The 17,610-nt window shown below is 42.7% G+C and overlaps 2 protein-coding genes across 3 annotated transcripts; one reads left to right on the top strand and one right to left on the bottom strand.

Moving 5' to 3' along the window:
• The first annotated feature begins 2,276 nt into the window (after positions 1-2,276).
• On the top strand, positions 2,277-5,261 carry ppp1r27b (protein phosphatase 1, regulatory subunit 27b). The gene is made up of 3 exons (XM_074627792.1): positions 2,277-2,655; positions 3,141-3,291; positions 4,043-5,261. Exons 1-3 carry the CDS (start codon positions 2,427-2,429, stop codon positions 4,164-4,166), a joined length of 504 nt encoding a protein of 167 aa, XP_074483893.1. The 5' UTR covers positions 2,277-2,426; the 3' UTR covers positions 4,167-5,261.
• Positions 5,262-9,760: 4,499 nt separating this feature from the next.
• On the bottom strand, positions 9,761-13,564 carry anapc11 (APC11 anaphase promoting complex subunit 11 homolog (yeast)). 2 transcript variants are annotated; one of them, XM_074627814.1, is made up of 3 exons: positions 13,359-13,564; positions 13,087-13,206; positions 9,761-10,109 (listed from the first exon to the last, which is right to left on the bottom strand). In XM_074627814.1, the coding sequence occupies exons 2-3, from the start codon at positions 13,193-13,195 to the stop codon at positions 9,964-9,966; spliced, it is 255 nt and encodes an 84-aa protein (XP_074483915.1). In that variant the 5' UTR covers positions 13,196-13,206; positions 13,359-13,564; the 3' UTR covers positions 9,761-9,963. The 2 variants fall into 2 exon arrangements, with proteins under 2 accessions (XP_074483915.1, XP_074483907.1); XM_074627806.1 differs by having other exon boundaries at positions 13,087-13,209; positions 13,359-13,562.
• Between the last annotated feature and the right edge of the window lie 4,046 nt (positions 13,565-17,610).

Raw genomic sequence — 17,610 nt, forward strand, 5'->3', positions numbered from 1 at the left:
AATGGCTAAAACACTAAACTAAGATGTGAACACGGTAAATATCATACCAGCTAAATATCAGTATGTCAGCATGCTGACATTAGCAATTAGCTCAAAGCACTGCTGTGCCTCCATACAGCCTCACTGAGCATGGCTGGAGAATCTGGTTTGTTCTACATTCAGGGCCGTAGGCAGGATTTTAGAAATACTAAAGTCATGAGTCCAACTCCACCCAATGTTCCATTAACTGTAATGTAAACCCGTCCACGGCAACAGTGAACGTTCAGAGAAAGCGTGCCGGGAGTGTGGTGACATAGTTTAAAGAGCGAAAGGACATGCTCAGAGCGGGCGGGAGTGGAGGTGGACGGGTCCAACAAACACAAGGCTTTCATCCAGGAGACCGCTGTTCATGTCCACTGATCACAACGTTCACTTTAATTTTCACTGTACAGACGTTGTAGTTTTAGGCCCAAACATGTAGTTCCATGTAGTTTCCTAAACTTAACTATAGTGGGGTTTTTTTTTTTCAACTTAGTTTTTATTGCAGTTTCAGCAACTTATACAATCATCATTACATTCTTTACCACTGTATTTTCATTTTATAGCTGTCTCTTTGTTTTTACACGTAATCTTACAACTTAAAACAAGGGGGGAGAGAGAAAACACAAAGAACAAAACAAGACTTCATCTTAAAATGTAATTTCAATTGGATTCAAAGAGAAAGGGAGGACACAGACTTAAACAATCCAAATAATTAAAATAAAATAAAGTCAAATAAATAAATAAATGTAAATAAAAAATAAATGTGGTAAGGGGTCGGAGGTCAGGGAGGGGGTATCTGTGTATGTGCTTAGAGAGATGACCTGGGTCAGGAAGACAAAGATACAAGTATGATCCAGGATATATAAGAACATTCAGATCATCAATCACTGTATTAGTATAATCATGGCAAGGCTCCACCTTTTAATAAATATGAGTCTTAGGGAATAGGTTATTTGTTCCATGTGGTAAATTTCCCATACCTTCTCAATCCATAAATTATATGTTGGGGGCTCAGGTTTTAGCCACTTAATTGTGATACATTTAATTGCTGCTGTAAGCAATATTTGTAAGAGATATTTTTTGGCTCTTCCATCAATGCCTTCCGGTATTGCTCCCAGCAGTGCCATTTTTGGATCTTTGGTGAAATTTTGGTCGAATACATCTTTGAGTGCTCGAAATACCTCTTCCCAAAATGTTTTTTAATTTGGAGCATGTCCAAAATATGTGAATATGGTTGCCAATATGTGTACCACAATTTCTCCAACATTTATTCGAGTGTGTAGGGCCCATTTTAGCCACTATTTCTGGTGTACGAAAGAATCTTGAAATCACTTAACTATAGTGGTTTTGATGCCAAAAATAAAGTGACGCCAAGGGGCGTGACAAAACGGCGGTATGAAACGAGTTGGGATGAGAATGTGTTGGATAATTTAAAAATTTTTGTGTTTTAAAAAGACGTTCATATCCTGTAGTTTATGCATACCTGAGGGTAAGAAAGGCTAAGACGTAGTGGGCAAAGATGGATGATTTAATATTCCATAGTTCAGGTCTAACCAAATCTTACTGACCTCACTACTGTTGACACCACAAAAACAAAGAACACTTCTGACTCTTCAAATGGTTATTTCTTTTTTCTAGTAAAGTGCATCAAAATGTCTTCCTCTGAAACCAAAAAACAACAACGGCAACGACTTCTTCTTCTTCTTCTTCTTCTTCTTCTATTTATTCACATCTGAAAAGCCTGAACTACTTTAATATTTTTTTTTGATGTTCCATTACTGATTCCCAATCAGTAATAAAGAGGATGTTGCAAATGATTCAGTCATTCTGTGTCGCACATCAACAGTTAAGATAGAATATGACTCGGAAGACTGTTTATGTCGGTGCAGTTAACGGTCAACAGCCTCCACATTGACCCCTCCATGCCCCTGCAGCTGGCTCCGGCACAGTAAACAGCATAAACCACTTTTATCCTGCCTGGTGTGTGTTTACGAGAAGCCCCCCCCCCCCAGCTCTTGGGATGTCACCACTACCTTTAAGTGAGCAGTATCTGGGTATGTCGGGGTTACAACAGAGGCAGAGGTTACTTGCTGTCATGGAGATGGGAGTTGTATCAGGGGCTTGTGACTAGTAGGAGGGGTCTGACCAGAGGGCTGCTCATCTTCCAAATCTCGCCACTGGATCTGTGAGGTGTCGCGTCCTTAAATAGCCCGACAGAGAGTATAAAGAGACCCACACAGAGAGGAACTGCTGATACACAGGGGGGACACTAGAACGCAAGAGAGCCACACTGAGAAGCACTGCTCGATCTTCCTGCAGGAAAGAAGATCTGCTCTGGAAATCAAACTTAATATTTGTAAAGGCGTCCGCTGGATTCGACCAGTTTTTCAGAAATTGCGACCAGGATGAAGTACTACCAGTGCCCCGTGTCCCAGACCATGGGAATCGAGGTTTACACCCAGGACTGTGGCGTCCCTGTCAACTGCAAGAGCTCTGCTGCTCTGAAGTCAATGCGCAGCGTGCACTTCCCCAATGACATCCTTTTCCAGGACTATATACGACACGGCGAGCTGGAGAGGATCGGACTTTTCATCCGAGCCAGAAGAGTCAGCCTGGACACCATCTACAACTCTGGTGAGAGCCTGTGAAACATGTACATCACCCTGATCTAGTAAATGCTTACGCTGTTACAAATCTGGCTTAGGAAGGGACAGTGTGTAGGATTTTGCGACATCTAACGGTGTGGTTGCAGATGCAAAACCAACTGAGTAGTCCTCTGCTCACTCCTCCCTTTACAAGACTGCGCTAGTGTGAGCCGCCGAGTGCTCTCTCTGGAGCCAGCGTTCTGGGCTACTGTAGAAACATGGCAGTGCAACATGGAGGACTCGGTGAAGAGGACCCGCTCCCTATGGAGATATGAGGGACTCATTCTAAGATAACAAAATCACAATGATTCTTAGTTTCAGGTGATTATAACTAATGAAAAGATAGTTACAGTATGTATATTATATTCCTGTTTGCTAATAGATCCCCCGAAATGTTAAAGACTGTTCCTTTAAACCACGGCATGATTCCATGATGAACTGATTACTAGTTATTTCTCGCCGCCCTCTGTGCAGGCATGGCCGCCATCCACGAGGCCGTCCTGTCTGGGAACCTGGAGTGTGTGAAGCTGCTGGTCCACCACGGAGCAGATATCCACCAGAGGGACGAGGACGGGTGGACCCCACTGCACATGGCCTGCAGCGACGGCTTCCCACACATTGCACGGTTAGCATCTTTTTATATTACACAAGCAAGAGACAATCAAATCTCGATTTCAGTTTAAATCAAGACTGTGTAGCTGTTGTTGAACAGTAGCCGCTGTTATAACTAATTAAAAGATTATGGTAAAACATAGAGTGAGGAGAATCAGTAAAGTGGCTTAGTTGTGTACATTATAGAGCAGATCTGTTGAGGAAATACCAAGCACCGCCCACCAGCCAGAGCACAGCCAATAGGAACGCTCTCTCTCTGAAATGACCTGTGATTGGCCAAGCCTGAAAACAGAGCCATGAGGAGGAGCAGAAGTCTAGTTTTCTCTCAGAACACTTGAATTACAATATGCTGAAAGGTTATTATGGAATTTTGGCCCACTGATGCCAAAAATATTCTGCCTATTTGTACAAGAAATAATGTGTTATTACTTCTGTCAAAAGTTGTGTAGTCACCCTTTGAAGCCTACACTTTTGGGAAACAAAGGTGTTCTTCCCAAAATGTACCCAGTAGGACGCAGCTGACATTACATGTTTGCACATTTGCAAGGACATACCAACACACACGCACACGCACACGCACACGCACACGCACACACACACACACACACACAGCTCTCCAATGCCAGAGGTAAGAGAAGCTGGAGGATGTGCTGCATTCTTGCACCCCATTGACCCTCCTGACACTAAAGTATGGCAGAAACTCGCATTGACTGCCAATGTGGCAAATGAGCAAGAGTAAGCAGGTCACACTGTGTCTCTTCCAGCTACCTTCTCTCGCTCGGTGCCGACCGCGAGCTGGAGAATGACTGCGGGGAGAAGCCGACTGTCCTCATCGACCTGGACAACAAGGAGCTGCTGGAGCTCTTTGGGCTGGTGGTCAATGACTGAGAACATGTCGCTTTTGAAGCCACTATCTCATCTGAAATGGAGCGCACGGTCACCAGACTGCTGCTGCAGGGACGGACAGAAAAGGCCACTTCAGTCCAGCATCCTGATTTAGTGAGCTGCCTCAGCTCTGCAGGTCAGAGACTGTGGATGTCTGGTGGAAGGAGGGCTGATAGCCTGTTGGCTGCCTCCTGACTGATCTTTTGCTGGTACGGGCTGCTCCCCCGATCTCCAGCCGTACAGATTGACTGTATCCTGTAAGAGCTTCTGAACCGTTTATACTGTAATGAACTGAATGAGTCATTTTGATTTTTAGTTTATTTGGCATGTCACTGAATGTTGTGGAACTGTTGTTTCACTGTCAGCTAACACCTCTCTGAAAGCTACCATCAGCTTCTGTTGACTGCCTTACTATCAAATTAGTGATGCTTTTTTTATTATTCTTGCCTTCTGATCACTTTTAGACTTGTACTCAATAGTCGTTGTTTGTACAGTATATGACTTTTTATACTTTTTAAAAATAAAGTTCATCAAACATTTTCAGTTTATTTGCCATTTCCTTTCAGTCCCTGATCGAAGCAGTGCCATGAACACCTGAATGAGCACTGGTAGACCACTTACACACCAAAAACAAGACAATAACCGGATATTTTCAGGTGGAATTTCATCTCATTCATCCATTCATCCATCCATCCATCCATCCATCCATTCATTCATTCATTCATTCATTCATTCATTCATTCATTCATTCATTCTCACTGTGCAATATAATTTCCACTTGTGCAATTTGTTATTAGTCTGTTTATTGTCAATACTGTATCTACTGCTCCTATTTTTATACTTCCTTCTAATTAAATGGTTCATATTTTGTTACACTTTGTTTAGCTCTTTTATTACTGTGTTAGCTGATGCATCTTGTTTTTTGCACTATCCCCTTTGCTGCTGTACACTGCACATTCCCCCACTGTGGGACTAATAAAGGAATATCTTATCTTATCATATCTTGGTGCATTGAGAATACTGTGTTTTTGTTTGTTGTTGTCTGACTTGGTGGCAATCGAATTTCCCCACGGGGATCAATAAAGCTGTATCTATCTCTTTCAGTTCAAAGTAAACATACTTGAAGGATTCGGGCACAACTTCATCTACTAACAAGGTGCATGTGATAGGGCGGCCATCTTTACCCAGTGATTCTCAAAGTGGGATCCGGGGACCCCCAGGGGTCCATGGCACTCTGTCAGGGGGTCCACAAAGTAATTAGCTATAAATGATAAAATTGTGTTGTGTCATTAAAACGTACATATCTACATATGGGGACCATTTGCGCCAATAAAACAAGCATATAGTGTCCATTACTCCCACCAATGTTAGCTTTGGGCCAATAGAAACTCTGATATGATTGTGACACATCACAACAACATGTCATGAATCTGTCACTTCACTCAGGACGCAACAAACCGTTCCTGCTGCTGCTTAGCTTAGCTTATTAGCCAGCTAGCTAGCTGGCGAGCATGGAGAAATATTTGAATCAGTCCACATCGTCAAGTGATGCTAAGCCCAAACGAGCTAAATTGACAAAATATGACAGCAGTTATATCGATTGACATCGACGGGAGACCTAAATGTGTCTTCAGGTGTGAACGAAGCCACAGGGCCGGCCAAGCTAAAGTGACATCTGATTACAAAGCACCCAGAATATCAGAGCTAAACACAGTGGTGTTAACATGATTCAAACTGAAATGTGTTTCTGTTTATCACTATCAAACAGGTCTGAAGTATTTAAGTTGAAAAATGTTAGAAAAACAAATAGTTCCAATGGCATCTTAGAGTACAAATGTTAGTAAGCATTATGCTTAATCCCTATTATGATTGAGGGGTACCGTGGAAAATGTTGACCCGTGTTGACCCGTGTTGTCCCCAACGAGTTTGAGATCCCTTGTCTTAACTCACTCACTCTGCAGATCACCTCATCATTTTTCTACCCACAAACACCGCTCTCATCAACCTCCTTCTCTGATAAACCCACTCTACACTTCCTGCTTAGCACCAAACAGCAGACAGTTAGCAACTTACTGATGAACATCGTGGAGCATTTTGCAGCGAAAAATCAACTTTTTAGTTTTCTCAGTCGGAGTCCAAAACAGTGCTGAGAGTGAATATTGGACTTCCATTCATCAGGTTGCCAGAAACACAACAATATGAATGCTAATGTTGCTCTGCGCCTGACGGATGGATAAATAGAATTAGCCCTGTTTCCATCGCAGAAACTTCCCCCCGGGAACTAAGAACCTTTTGAGGAACTCATTGCATTTCGACCGCAGGGAGCAGGGTCTAAATTAAGTTCTGGGGACATTTTCCGGGGCCTTTTTACCCCCCAAAAAGCCCTGGTCGGGGGTAGTACTTTGTGAAAGTACCAAAACTTTCAGGGTGGAGTTTGCATGGATGACTGTCACTGATTGGTCCAACACAGGGTTGAACTGGCCATCTGGCATACTGGGCGTTTTCCCGATGGGCCGACGTCCTTTTGGGCCAACATGTGTCTTTTTTTCTTCTTTTTTTTGGCCCATAAAACAGGTCAATCGGCCCATTTCTTTTCCTTAATTGACACTGGGCCCAATGGCTCTGTGCCAGGCGGCCCCAGTGAGGAGGAGCGGGAGGGAGATGAGGGAGGGAGTGTAGAGTTTGCGGTAAGCAGTTCTGGTCTAGCTGCCTGGCTCAACATGTCATGAGAGATGAGCAGTGATCGAAGTGGGCCGCTATGTAGCAGTACGCAGTATTTTACTCCTTTTACTCCTTGGGGTACCATGACGTTTTCATGCTTACCGGAGCTTCTCACAAGCTGCCGGTACTCTCCTCTGCCCTCTCCATATCAGGTTCACTGGGAGATTCATAATGGTGATACATAACGGAGCAGAGCCAGAGTATTTGCGCTGCGTGGGTTCCCGTAGTGAACGGAAGGGCCGCGCTATTAATCTCCACACAAGCTGAAGCCTGGCTGTTCACATCAGAAACGCATTTCTCTGCTTCTTCTGATCCTCTGCTGTTTACTATCCATCTCTCTCTCTGTGTCTCTGTGTCTGTCTGTCTGTCTACTTATATCTGTCTTATGTGTGTCTGCCAGGGGTGGGGCCAAAGTGAGGGCACTGCCCCCCCCATCAGAGTCAGAATGTGATAGGTCCGATAAGACTCAACAAACATTAATGATGATCTAATGTATTACTGATATACTGTATGAGACCCATCTGAAGTTCACAACATTTTTTAATAAGGAATTCAGCATCATTGATATTGTGACTTAATGCACGGTAAGTTATAAATTAACCACCATGTATCACTCATAGTTTTATCCCTCCCAGACATATCCCAGTATCTGGCAGATTGGCCAGAACAGCATACTTGCCAAGCCTCCCGATTTTCTCGTGAGACTCCCGTTTTTCATTGCCCTCTCCCGGTTTCCTCCCTGGGTCACCATTCCTATTTCTCCCAATTTATGTCAAATTTACTTTTTTTAGCCTGTTTCTGGCTCTGTACAGCATGTAGAATCCTAAAAAAGGACAGCAGGGGCAAAAAAAAGAGTTTTCTTTCCTGAGATTTAAAGGTAAAATTAGAAGTTTGACATAAACATGCTGTTGCATTGTGTACTTATTATTTTGTTATTTTCATTGTTTTAAAGTCACCAGAATTCAGGAAACAACATCTCTAAAACTCAAATTTTTCTGGGGGCGGGGGGACACACCTATACCCCCCCGCTTTGGTTTTTAAATCCCCCCTATGCTTGAGGTCTTAAGGTTGGCAAGTATGCAAAACAACCACATTTGAAGGTATTTCCTCAAACAGAGCCTTCAACAAAACGTGGTACACACACAGCACAAATGGCCGGTGACGGGGCCGGTCAGGGACAAAATTCCAGGGCCGATTTTTTGTCCCAGTCCAGCCCTGGTCAAACACACACACAGTGCTGCTGCTTCAACTTGTGTACCGCTTCATCTATAAACAAGGAAGTACTCTAGTATCGATTTAGTGCCATTTCAGGACGAGGGGAGAGCATTTCTCTTTGTTTGATAACATTAATAGTAAAGTTGGGCTCTGCTGTCGGCTTCCTGACTCATTCAAATAAAAAAAGGAGAGAAAAAAGAGAGTGTGAGGGCGAGCGCTAACGTTGGAAGAGGGAGACATCCCAGTGGTGCTGTGAATGAGAGAATTAGTTTATGATTGTTTCACAGCGTTAAAGGGACTGTTTATAAGAATCAGAAATGTCTTGTTAACAGCAACACCTGTGGCTGTTAAGTCAACGAAAGTCAGCGTCCTGTTGCTCATGCTTGTGCTCGCTCTACATAGACATGATCGAGCATCGCTCAACACAGTGAGGCGACACACGTCAGCTAAAAGCACAATATCACTCTATATTTCAGCTGCTTGGCAGTAATGTTAGCTGATCAGACGAAGGTCTCTCCATGAATCAATGCTGATCCTAGTGTTGGCTTTCAAACTAACTCTTCTGCAGTGTGTAGTGTGCACGCATTCACGTGAAATTGGAGCGAAAGAGTGAGAACGAGCGCGGTGTGTGAGTGAAGGCAGGCAGAGGAGCAGAGGAGCAGAGTACAGCAGACTCCGGCCCTGGAGACCAAAGCTACGGTCTCCCCCGCGGCCAACACTGTTTAACAGACGGGCTTCACTAGATACAACCAAGAGGTTTTGGTGCTTCACTGTAGTTTGTGTTGGAGTCTGAGTCTGAACAGCGTAGCCACACGCGAGCGCGCATGGGACACCGACCCACAATGATTTATACGTGGAAGAAGTTACAAACAGTCCCTTTAACGTTCGAAAGCACAAAAAAATTGTCATCAAACACACAACAGATGATTTACTGTTGAGACAGACGCTCTTAGTTTCATTCCCCTTGTCTGCATTTCATTCATTACATCCAATGTGCAGCAGTAAATATAGAATATTGCTGTTGCAGTGGGACAAAACAGAACTTTTTAACCTAACATTTTTTTCTTCCCAATGTGTTTTTTAGATGAAACAGGCGGGCACACTGAACTGCTGAGACCACCAGCAGCCCTCGTCACACGTCATGTTGCTTTTTCATACGTCAGCAGACTAATTAGCACAATCTTCACAGGTATTTAGACTACAGTGGAAACGCAGACCCAAAGTCTGACTAAAAGTCGGTTGGTAGAATCCCGGCTAAATAGACAACTGTTTGCCATCACTGTTGTGTTTCAGCTTGCTCCACTGCCCCCAAGTGGCCAAGAGAAACTCCACTATTGCAGCTTTAAGGATACAAAAGTTAGTCTGAATGGATACATGAATCAAAATGATCAAATATATAAAAAATCTCCAGTTCCATTTCAAAGGAACTCTGATACAAACTGCTTATTGAGAGCATCTTGAGACCCATTACTGGAAACACAGAACAATCTGGTTAATCTCATCAAGAGGGATTAAAGTCAGGATCAATCAGCAGCAGCACGCTCACATTCAGGTCATATGCTTCAAAACCGCTGCCAGGGGCTTGTTGGGGGGGGCAATCAACCATACTGATGAAACACTGTGTCACTCACATGTACTGTGCAAAGCAACAGGCATACAGTGCATGTGATGTTGTGTTTTTTATTTAATCATACTAAATCTGCCAACAGAATACAATAGGTTCCAATTGTCCGTTGCATTACATCAGATGGAGGAATACAAAAACGTAGATATTTACAGTTGATATAAAAATGAAAACAGGCCTCTATGAGGGTCTCTCTCTCTCTCTCACTCTCTCTCTCTCTCTCTATGAGTCTCTGCAGGTTCATTCTTTGAACTTCCACTCCTGTCGGCACATGGGGCACTGCTGCTGGACCTGCTGCGAGTTCAGCCATTTCAAGATGCAGTGCATGTGGAAACAGTGGGAGCACTGACCCCAGACCAGCGGGCAGTCATCCCCAGGCACTTTACCTGCAAAATAAGTCATAGTAATATTACAATTCAGTTACAATAGTGAGAAAAGAATGTTGACTAGCAATACTCAGAACTGAATATACAGTATATTAGGTTGAATTATTACAGCTCAATGTATTAACTGTAATGAAAAGACAGCTACTTATCATATATGATCTTTAGAGGAATGGAAAATTGGATCACCTATTATTACTACATAATATACATGATCTTATTTATGTTCTGCAGTACTTTTCCAACCGACTGTAACTAACTATACAAAGATCTTGATTGATTTTGTTTCTAAAATACATGCTAAACAAGCGTGCACCTATAACTAACTGCTGGAATAGCAGTTGCAGTACATTATAGCCGGGTTTCCACCAAAAGTTCCTGATAATATTAGTTCCTCAAACTACTTTTCAAGGAACCAAAAGGTTCCTTCAGCCCACTGTTGTCTGCGTTTCCACCGCGGTCCAAAGACCTGAGAAGATTAGGCTAATTAGTCCGTTGACGTATGAAAAAGAAAAAGAAAATCTTTTTGGGGGGTAAAAAGGCCCCAGAACTTAATTTAGAGCCTGGTCACTGTGGTTGAAACGCAATGAGTTCTTCAAAAGGTTCTTAGTTCCGGGGGGAAAGTTCCTGCGGTGGAAATGGGGCTTATGATTGCTTTGGCTCAGTTTTCACAATTTGCTAAATTCTTTCCACACATACAATATACAAAACACTAAATCACCTGCTCAGTTCTCAGAAAACAGCCAATCATTTCTCTTTGTTTTATCAATATTACCCTGAATTGCTAATTACTTCACCATACTGTTTGATTACTGTCTAAATGTTGTAATGTGTTGAGTGTCTGTTACAGTGGTATACATTTGAGATTAATAGTAAGTACTTTCTAGCAGTAAATTATTACTATATCTTAGAGCTAGTCGAGAGCACTGGTTCCCACTAGAACCACTAGAGGTCGCGAGGCCTTCTAGATTTTAAGGGGTGTAAGACAACCTTTTTTTTTTTTTAAAGATGTACAGTTGGCTTATATCTCTTCATTTCTTTCATTTCTGTGAATGAAACAAAATGAAATTGTTAAACTGTATTTAAAGTTTGGATTATTATTTAAAATATAAATGAAAACAAATCTCATAGAATAAGGGCAGGTTGAAGACCTGAACACAAGTTATGTTCACAGAGCCTTCCCTCTCTGCTTAACAGCCTCGTCCTGCATTGGAATATTTAAAAAAACAGTTAAAACAAGAAGGAGACTGAATTTATCAGAAAGAGGCCTTCTAAGTCTGAATGATTGTTAAAAAAATACGTAATATGAAGAATTGTATTAAAAGTCCCTAAAAATAGCAGGAAAACTCATCTCTGAGGCAGGATAGAATCTGACTGGATAGAATCTAATACAAATTCATCCAAATCGCTCGTTTTACACAAACATCATGTAGTTATTGCGTTCACTATTTGGGTTAATTGTACAGTTTATCAATCGTTCTGTACTGTTATGCATTTTATATAATATGAAATATCCATAAAATATGTCACTTAATTGGGGGTCATCAGTTTACTCAATGATAGAACAGGGCTCCCCTGAGGGAACCACTGGTCTAGACACATACACTTCATTATCTTTTCTACATCATTTAAAATACTACCACTTAGTTTCACTGCTTTGTATAACCTATGAGGAAATGACCACTGCATACTTTTAATGAGAATGTTACTATTTGCCAGTATCATTTGATATTCATGACCAATTTATTTTAAAATGCAACAATGATTAAAATGATGTCATTACACATATGCAATATTGTGATGTTATGATAAACTTGAGGCCAAACTTAGAAGCATTCTATAGCATAAAGCCTACTTCAAATTAAAACTCTTTATCCCTAAAAAACACAAATGATGACAGAAATGATTATTTAATTTTAAAGGGACTGTTTGTAACTTCTTACGTATAAATCACCCGGGTCGGTTTCCCATGCGCGCTCGCATATGCGCGCTTGCTTGTAGCTATGCTGTTCAGACTCAGACTCCAACACAAACTACACGGAAGCACCAAAACCTCTTGGTTGTATCTAGTGAAGCCCGTCTGTTAAACAGTGTTGGCCACGGTCGGAGGACGCGGGGGAGACCGTAGCTTTGGTCTCCAGGACCGGAGTCTCTGCTGTACTCTGCTCCTCTGCCTGCCTTCACTCACACACCGCGCACGTTCTCGCTCAGCTCGCTCCACCTCTCACGTGCATGCGCGCACACTCCACACTGCAGAAGAGTTAGTTTAGCTCTGAGAATATCTAGTGAATGTACAGTGGAAGTTTGTGCAGAAATAACTGCTGCAGCTCCTCCAGACCAACAGAGGTTTCCCGTATCTTGTGAAGTGACGGGGCTCTGCAGAGAGAAACGTTATCGTCTCCGACCAAAACTCCGGTGTCTCCCCTGTTCCCTCCGGCTGCGGTCGGGAGGCTAAGGCAGGAAAAGCCAACACTAGGATCAGCATTGATTCATGGAGAGACCTTCGTCTGGTCAGCTAACATTACTGCCAAGCAGCTGAAATATAGAGTGATATTGTGCTTTTAGCTGACGTGTGTCTCCTCACTGTTTTGACCGATGCTCGTTCATGTCTATGTAGAGCGAGCACAAGCACGAGCAACAGGACGCTGACTTTTGTTGATTTAACGGCCACAGGTGTTGCTGTTAACAAGACATTTCTGATTCTTACAAACAGTCCCTTTAATATGAAAGTTGGTTTTTTTTACCACAATAATAATAATGGTTTCCTATTTGTATTTATTTCTCTCTGTTATGAACGTATGTAACCTAGTTGCTACTGTGTTGGTAATTGTATTTAAATACAAAATGTACTGAAGAAGTCAAAGTGTTGTAGCAGTCACGTTAAAAGATGTCACGTTGAAAGTTGTGGACATTTCAAGCAGCAGATCCTTTTAGTGCTCATCTCTGACAGCCAGAGCATCACGGCAGCTTGGTTACTCACAGTCTGGGCAGCAGCCATTGAAGGGCATCCTGCAGATGCCACAGTTCTCATCATTAGCCACCCACAGCCAGGAGGCCACTCCGTTCCACTGACGGATCTTCACCTTCATCCTCCCTGTGTCTGCTGAAACACAGAAACACTCAATGACACACTCCCATAGGAGCCACAGCAGCTAGCAGCTAGCAGCTAACGTTAGCATGCAGGCTGCTGTTGACAGATGACTGGTGAAGCTGTTGTTGCTGATCTCAGCTAACGTATATTAACTAACGTACTGAGCAGCGTCCGACGTCTCCTTCAGAGATCCAACACGAGGGAAGATAGAATGTTTCTTTGCTCACTAGAAGTCATGTTGTGGTCAGTGTGATGCTGGTCAACATCATGCAGCTAGAACATCAGCAGCCCGGGAACATGTCTGCTTCTTCTTTACGTTGTTTGGAGAATTGCAGCTTGAAGGTGCAGTCCGCCACCATGACCGCCACCTACCGTCTCGGAGTATGTACATTCTTCTTCTTCTTCTTCTTTGGGGTTTTACGACAGCTGGCATCCTTAGTGTTGCATTGCTGCCTCCTTCTGGTTTGACCCGTCCACTACATGGATGGATTAAAAGAACCGCTACCCCTACTCTTCTTCTTCTCTTGTAATTTGCGGCAGACTAGACGCATCAGAGGCGTGTTGCTGCCCTCCACAGGTCATTTGTAGATCTCCATTTACTGGATTAAATCCTCATGTAAAGTCCTGAGAGATGAAGATAGTCGATTACAGTCTTTGTTGTTTCGCTGTTCTCCGTACTGAGCATTGATTTTAACGAGTGGTCTGTGACGACAGTTTCTGACGGCATGAGGCTTCTTTCTGCAGGATATCTGGTACAGTCCATCAGAACATGATATCTGGTACAGTCCATCAGAACATGATATCTGGATCAGTCCATCAGAACATGATATCTGGATCAGTCCATCACAACATGATATCTGGTACAGTCCATCAGAACATGATATCTGGTACAGTCCATCAGAACATGATATCTGGATCAGTCCATCAGAACATGATATCTGGATCAGTCCATCACAACATGATATCTGATACAGTCCATCACAACATGATATCTGATACAGTCCATCAGAACATGATATCTGGATCAGTCCATCAGAACATGATATCTGGATCAGTCTATCAGAACATGATATCTGGTACAGTCCATCAGAACATGATATCTGGTACAGTCCATCACAACATGATATCTGGATCAGTCCATCAGAACATGATATCTGGATCAGTCCATCAGAACATGATATCTGGATCAGTCTATCAGAACATGATATCTGGTACAGTCCATCAGAACATGATATCTGGTACAGTCCATCACAACATAATATCTGGATCAGTCCATCACAACATGATATCAATTCAATTCAATTCAATTCAATTCAATTCAATTCAATTCAATTCAATTTTTCAATTTATTTTTGTATAGCGTCAAATCACAACAGAAGTTATCTCAAGACGCTTTATATATAGAGCAGGTCTATGACCGTACACCATAGTTTAGAGACCCAACAGGATCCACCAAGCGCACTGTGGCCAGGAAAAACTCCCCGATTACTGGGAAGAAACCTGGAGCAGAACCGGGCTCTGGGCGGGCGGCCATCTGCCGAGACTGGATGGGGGGATAAATAGATAGATAGATAGATAGAGATAGAGATAGAGATAAAGATAGAGATATAGAGATAGAGATAGAGAGAGAGAGAGAGAGAGAGAGAGAGAGAGAGAGAGAGAGAGAGAGAGAGAGAGAAGCAGCCACAATAGTAGCCTAGCAGCTGTAATAGCTAATACAAGTAGGACTGATAACACAAAACCAATAGTGGTGGATGGAAAGAGTGATAATACAACTATCGGAATTGATGTCATTGGGTCGTCCTCAGACGGGCTTTCAAGTGGAGCTTCCAGCTGTCTCAGTCGACCATACATCTGGCTAGCTCGCCAGCACTGTCCAGCATCTCTCCTCAGTACGTCCATGTGTGTTGGTGTGGGACGTCCCTGTGATTGATGCCCGTGCGTTGGTTCCCGCAGCCTCAGCATGCTTGCTGGGAGTTCTTGATGTCTTTGGCAGTGACCGAGAAGTGGTATATCTGGATCAGTCCATCAGAACATGATATCTGGATCAGTCCATCAGAACATGATATCTGGTACAGTCCATCAGAACATGATATCTGGATCAGTCCATCAGAACATGATATCTGGTACAGTCCATCAGAACATGATATCTGATACAGTCCATCAGAACATGATATCTGGATCAGTCCATCAGAACATGATATCTGGTACAGTCCATCAGAACATGATATCTGATACAGTCCATCAGAACATGATATCTGATACAGTCCATCAGAACATGATATCTGGTACAGTCCATCAGAACATGATATCTGATACAGTCCATCACAACATGATATCTGGATCAGTCCATCAGAACATGATATCTGGATCAGTCCATCAGAACATGATATCTGGATCAGTCCATCAGAACATGATATCTGGTACAGTCCATCAGAACATGATATCTGGATCAGTCCATCAGAACATTATATCTGATACAGTCCATCAGAACATGATATCTGGATCAGTCCATCAGAACATGATATCTGGTACAGTCCATCAGAACATGATATCTGGTACAGTCCATCACAACATGATATCTGATACAGTCCATCACAACATGATATCTGGTACAGTCCATCAGAACATGATATCTGGTACAGTCCATCACAACATGATATCTGATACAGTCCATCACAACATGATATCTGGATCAGTCCATCACAACATGATATCTGGATCAGTCCATCAGAACATGATATCTGGATCAGTCCATCAGAACATGATATCTGGATCAGTCCATCAGAACATTATATCTGATACAGTCCATCAGAACATGATATCTGGATCAGTCCATCAGAACATGATATCTGGTACAATCCATCAGAACATTATATCTGGTATCATGATAGCTGCTAAGTTAGCGCTCCTGGACGGTTAACTGGGGACTCCCGTCAACGAATATCTGTCGTGCTCCTGCAGCTGGTGCACCACTGCATGCGAGGCACAAATCTTGTCTGTTAACGGTTAATAATGGGTTAACGAGGGTTGGTTATCGGTTAAGAACATTTTTCAAAATGAGCATCCCTACTCCAGACGATGCTTTTTCCCTCTGATTTTGAAAGTTTTGTACTTCTGCTATGACCTGCTCTTTCATCGTCGCCTCCTTTGCTAATTTATCTACCTTCTGGTTTCCTGGGATCCGTGAGTGTGCTGGTACCCACATGAGTAATGCTAACAGAATTGCAACTAGTTCAACCGCAGACACACTCAAGTAATCTGATGTTCTCCTATTAAACCTGATGTAGGCGAGATTGGAGCAAATATGATTTTAAAAAGTTATTTCTATAAAACTGTCGCTATATCGTGACAGTAGTACATGAAACAGGTAACCTGAAAAAAAGCATGTGCCTCTGTGTCCTCCGGTGCTCCTAACGGCATCTGCAAGATTTCACAGACCGAAGGAAAACAAGCAGTAAGAGCTGATCTGAGGTCCGCTGTCCATCTGCCTTTATGAGAGCCGGCTGTCAATCACTCATGAACTCCGATCAAACAGTCATACTAGGCAGCGCTGATCAAATATTAATACATTTTCTGTTAAGTTAATGCCTATTTCTCTCCTCAAATGTTCTCAGATTTCACTTTGTAGTGCACGGTTTAGCTGTAAAATGAAAAAGTTTGTGACCTGTGATTGGTCAAAGTCTCCCGTCACGGGCTAGATGTTCTAAAGCCTGAAAACAGAGCCATGAGGAGGAGCAGAAGTCTAGTTTTCTCTCAGAACACTTGAATTATAATATGCTGAAAGGTTATTATGGATTTTTTTCCCAATGATGCCAAAAATATACTGCCTACTGCCACTTTAAACCCCATCTGGTGGCTGGGTATCATAACTGGTGCCCCTGTTGCCTCTGTCTGTGGATTCTTTGGTCCATCTGTAAAAATCTGTACATGATCACTGTACTTCCTATCCCTGTGATTGTAATACTCCTTTACTAGATCTGCTGTCTTATTTCTGTGTTTAATATTCAGTATTTCCATGTCTACATTAGCATTTTGCAGCATCCAGTCTCTCAGGCCACAACACAATTGGAAAGAATTCAATCCTTGAATTTTCATTTGTTCTGCTATGCCCTCCCATATCCATCCAAAACTTGTTTTCTTTGCCTTTCCTCTCTCCCAACAAGCCTCCAAGACCCTCTTAGTTGGATGACATCCATTGTGTCCCCTCAGATTTAATCAATAATTGGCCATCAGCTGCTTCCTACGGAGCCACAGTGGCATCTCTCCTGCCTCAACTTGAAGAGCACACACAGGTGCAGTTTTCACTGCGCTTATAGGCACATCCTCAGCGCCCGGGCTTGAATAGCATCCAGGTCTGAGAGCACAGACTTTGCTGCTGACCCATACACAACACACCAATAATCAATTCTC

The sequence above is a fragment of the Sebastes fasciatus genome, chromosome 3 (genome assembly GCF_043250625.1).
Source record: "Sebastes fasciatus isolate fSebFas1 chromosome 3, fSebFas1.pri, whole genome shotgun sequence".
Taxonomy (NCBI): Eukaryota; Metazoa; Chordata; class Actinopteri; order Perciformes; family Sebastidae; genus Sebastes; species Sebastes fasciatus.